General features: G+C 45.2%; 1 protein-coding gene across 1 annotated transcript in view; it reads left to right on the top strand.

Annotated features, from left to right (window-relative positions):
- Positions 1-1,216: 1,216 nt before the first annotated feature.
- The window catches only part of LOC106957429 (Na(+)/H(+) exchange regulatory cofactor NHE-RF1-like), a 29,621-nt gene continuing 26,348 nt past the window's right edge, over positions 1,217-4,489 (top strand). The window contains exon 1 of the mRNA XM_015048779.1: positions 1,217-2,276. Coding sequence (XP_014904265.1) covers positions 1,629-2,276 — 648 coding nt within the window. The 5' untranslated portion in view covers positions 1,217-1,628. The remainder of the gene's footprint in view (positions 2,277-4,489) is intronic.

Here is a 4,489-nt window from a genome sequence, read left to right on the forward strand (position 1 = left end):
GAAGGCGGGGGTGTGTGTGGTGGTGTGGGTGTGGGGGGGGGGGGGGGGGGCGTGCGCGTGTGCGCGCGTGTGCTGGTGAAACACTGGGTCCGCCCTGAACGGCAGGGTGTGTTGAGGTTAATGGGCCACAGTGTGGCAGCAGCTCCCTGCTTGTTCTCCTCTGTGCGCAATAAGTAAAAATTTACCACCGCAGGACAGATAATAAAAATTTTGAATCTGAAATTAATAGTAAAAGTAATTTAAAATTGTTTTATTATTATTATTGTGGTATTTTTTGCTAGCAGTGTGTTACTTTTTTTTTTTTTTGCTTTTCTTTTTTCCTGTTTTTGAAGTTACAGTGGGTGGAGTACACACGTGTGATTCTCTGACACCTGAATTCGGCTGCCCATCTCGCCCCCTCATATCCATCCATAGCATGAGTCACTCTGCAGATGCAGAAATTAGTTGGTGCATTTCTTTGTTCTTTTCTGTTTTTTTTTTGTTTTTTGTTTTTTGTTTTTTTAAAAAGGAATCGGTTGATAAGCACAAGAAAACAGCACTGAAGCTCCATCTGAAAGGAGAACAAGTGGAGAAACTCACTATGTGCACCCCCTCCCCCCAGAAATGATCCTTTCTGAATGCTAGCTCACTCTAATGTAACTGGATATTTCTGAATGATTACCAAAGCAATCTGAGGCAAAACACACAGGCACTCAAACTTTCACCCCCGGGTTTAAAAAAAAGAAAAAAAATCATTAAACCCCACGCTGGCTTGGAAAAGCATCATCTCAGTTAATTGTGCACTGAATCCCAAGTTTTCAACTAAAAGTGTTTTTATATACTTTAAAAACTGTTATCTTTGGTAGATTTAGTGATGGGCTCCATTTTCAAACGGATTATTTGTTAATGATCTCTGTAAACGTGTATAATTCGTCCTTTAGGTGAAGGAAATTTAATATGCTGAATATATTATGGAGAAGAGTTTCATGGCTTGACAAAAGAAAAACAAAAGCAGATAGATAGATAGATAGATAGATAGATAGATAGATACTCTGCTGCGTTGTCTGGCGACACCTTGACTAAATTATAAACAAGTTTGTATTTTATAAATGGGGCGGAAAAGGAAGGGCTCGCCCTGGGCGCCATTCATGCATGAACCGCTACTGTTTCTGGATAGCCTCGGTTTGTATTCACTCATCCACTCGTCCCCCCCTTTTGCATAAAGCAGCAGCTGGGCTGCTCCGTGGACGCACCGCCCTCTTCCTGAGTGGCTTTCCCACTTCTGCAGCAGCAGCGAAACGCCTTTACAGCTGAGTGAGTTTAATCAGGCTCAGCTCTGATCGGCAGACCCGGATCCAGGACCCAGCAAGAGCCAGAGTTTGGACTGAACCAGGCGTCCTCGCAGCAACTTGTGTGAAAGTGAGGAGTAGAGAGTGGGACACTCACCGGCGCGGTTCTCTGTCCCCCTCCCCGCCCCTCTCACGGACTTATCTCCCCGACAGGACGGGGGCCGGGTGTTTTTAAGGGATACCGCTCAGTCTAAAACAAACACACCCTCCCCAGCAGCATCCTGAGAAGTCTCAGTCACTTCCACTGAGAGGGAGCAACAGGTTGAGCCGCGCTGTGAAGGAAGGAGAGAGAAGCTCACCATGCCGAGCAAAAGCCAGTATCTGCGCCCCCGGCTCTGCACGCTGCACAAGGGGGACAACGGCTACGGCTTCCACCTCCACGGGGAGAAGGGGAAGACGGGCCAGTTCATCCGCCTGGTGGAGCCCGACAGCCCGGCCGAGTCGTCGGGGCTCCGCGCCGGAGACCGGCTGGTGTTCGTGAACGGCGACGAGGTGGAGAGCGAGAGTCACCAGCAGGTCGTGTCCCGGATACGAGCCACCGCGAGCCCGCTGGAGCTCATAGTGGTGGACCCGGAGACGGAGCAGCTGCTGAAGAAGCACAACTTGAAGTGTCTGAAGGAGTACGTCTCCGAGGGGCTCCCCTTACCTCTAGAGGAGGAGGAGGAGGAAGGCAAGGAGGTGGCGGTGGAAAAGGAGAAGGAGGCGGAGGAGGAGGAGAAGGAGGTAGTGGTGGAGAAGGGGGTCGCGGAGGCAGACGGGACAGAAAACGGGGATGTGAAGGTGGCAGAGGTGGAAAATGAGGAGGAGGTGGAAGAGGTGGAGGTGGCTGAGCAGGAGCAGGAACAGGAGGAGACACCCAGGGAGCTCACTCCGGTCCCGGTGGTACCGGACAGGAACGGAGAAGTCCATCAACAAGTGGAGAAGAAGCTGAGCATCAGCTCCGAGAAGGTGAGTCAAATACAGAAATGTTCATCCTGCATCATGTCACAGCATCCACCTGCTGGCCGCTTTAATTAGGAAACGCCTGATTCCAAAGACTTGATTGGAAACAGAGACCCACTCTGTTAGCCTGCCTCCTCTGAGACAGTGGCGGCTGTTGCTTAAACGGCGCCTTGGGCAGCCGCATGCCTCTGAGCCCCCACTACCCCACCCCACAAGGACCCACCCCCTTACAGTAACTTATAAATAAGCAGGTTTTACTGATCTGTAATCAACAATATCTCAATCTAAGCTGGTACAAAAGCGTAGAGAATGTTTTTTTTTTTCCTTTTCATAACTTAAGAAAAAGATTTCATGAACTTCAAATTGTGCTTTAAGGAATCTTTAAGAGTAAAGAATCCAGCTCAGATCTTCAAATCAGATGTCAGCTTTAGTGCCAATAGGTAACTGTGATGAAAAATTTGGGTCCACTTGACAAGTTGTATTTTTTTAATATACATACATATGATGCTCAACGTATTCGTGACCCCCCTGAATGTGCCACCCTGGGTGGTTAGCCATAATGCTCATACAACAAATATTCCCATTTCACAGAGGAATCTCCTGCAAATAAAAGATGTTCTGGATTCTGACACATGTAGGTTAATCGTCGAGTCAAATGAAAACAAGCAGGGGTAAAGTTAAGGAGAATAAAAAACAAAACTTCAGATTCTGCCGACTGCAGCAAATCGACTTCGCCAAACAGCAGGGAACAATTTGGTTCTGTTTATTTAATCTTCACACAATGAATCCCTTTATTTGATTTTGTTTCACCCTTTCATCTTTGCCTGCTAAACATTATGGGGGAAATTTTTATATTTTTTCCTCAGCCACTTGTCTCTGTCCTCTTTTCTGTGTGTGCGTGCGTGTGTGAGGCTCTTTCACTCGAAGCACTTGAGAAGACGCTCCAGTCGAGGACAGCTGTGGCCCCTCGCTGAGCTTTGCTGGATGTTTACCCCGGAGGCTGTTTCTGTCTGTGTCCAAATAACACTCATCCTCAGAGGGGCAGAAAAAAACGCTAAATTAAACCCGTTAAAGCTGCTTTTATTGTATATTCTGCAAACTGAACCTTAAACGGTTCCCACTGTGCTGCAGGAGCCTGATAAAACGTAGAAAATGTTAAGAATAAAGACGCTTAGGAATCACCTTGTCGAGAAGACGCTTCAATTTTTAAAAAGTAGATCTGCTTTTTGTTCTTTTTGCTTGATGACTTTCAAAATATATATATATATATTCATAAATGTTGCAATCTGCTAGGTTATTATGGAGGAATCTAAGGAGGACTGCAGTTTTTATTAAGCTCTTGTTTTTATGAAATACAGGATGAGGAGATCTGCTGTTTCCCCTCATTTGTATAATTTATCTGTCAGTGATGAGAGTTGCATTAATATCCTGGAGAGAAATCAACTTATTTTTTCTCACCCTATAAAACTGTGGCGAAAATGTAAATCTGAGGTTGTGTGTGTTTTCTCAGAAAAGCATGCAAAAACCTGATGTGACTAGAACTTTTTTTTTAAAGTGATAAAATCATTCCTAGAAATGGCCTACCTGATAAATTGGTGCAAACTTCAGCTGCTGTTTTATGTTGAACTGGAGAATGTCTTTTTCGCTCCTGCCAGATGTTTAAAACTTAAAAAAACAAACAAAGACACAGAAACCATTGTTAAGTTTAACGCAATTATGTTTATTGAATGAATCTTAAAAGCAGAATCCCCTGCTGCTCTACATTCGTCTTAGTTCATAACAACAATATAATGACAGCTTTGGGTTTTCCGGTGCAGGCAGTTCCATTTGGACTCATGTTTCTGGTATTTAAAAGATTTTTTTTTTCTTCTCTCTCTCTCTCTCTCTCTCTCTCTCTCTCCTTCTCACATGAAAATAGCAACTACCCACGCTTGTTTGTGCTCCGCACTTGAGCATTGCTGGGTTATGTTGTTTGTCCTACGAATACACAGCAATTGTTCTTGTGTTTACTCCCGATACTCTCCACAGATGGCCTAATGGAGCTGCGGCAGTTCACTTGAGTCTGGCACGCAACCTAAGGGGGAACGGCGTCGAGGCAAAAACAATGGCACTCCCCAACAAAGTCATTTTCAAGCGTTGGGGTTTAAATTCAGCAGCTTCCCATCGCCACAACCTAGCCAAAAAAAAAAAAAAAAAAAAAAAAAAAAAAACCCCAAGAA

The sequence above is a fragment of the Poecilia latipinna genome, unplaced genomic scaffold, assembly GCF_001443285.1.
Source record: "Poecilia latipinna isolate Pla-1442-1.1 unplaced genomic scaffold, P_latipinna-1.0 Scaffold902, whole genome shotgun sequence".
In the NCBI taxonomy this organism is placed as follows: domain Eukaryota; kingdom Metazoa; phylum Chordata; class Actinopteri; order Cyprinodontiformes; family Poeciliidae; genus Poecilia; species Poecilia latipinna.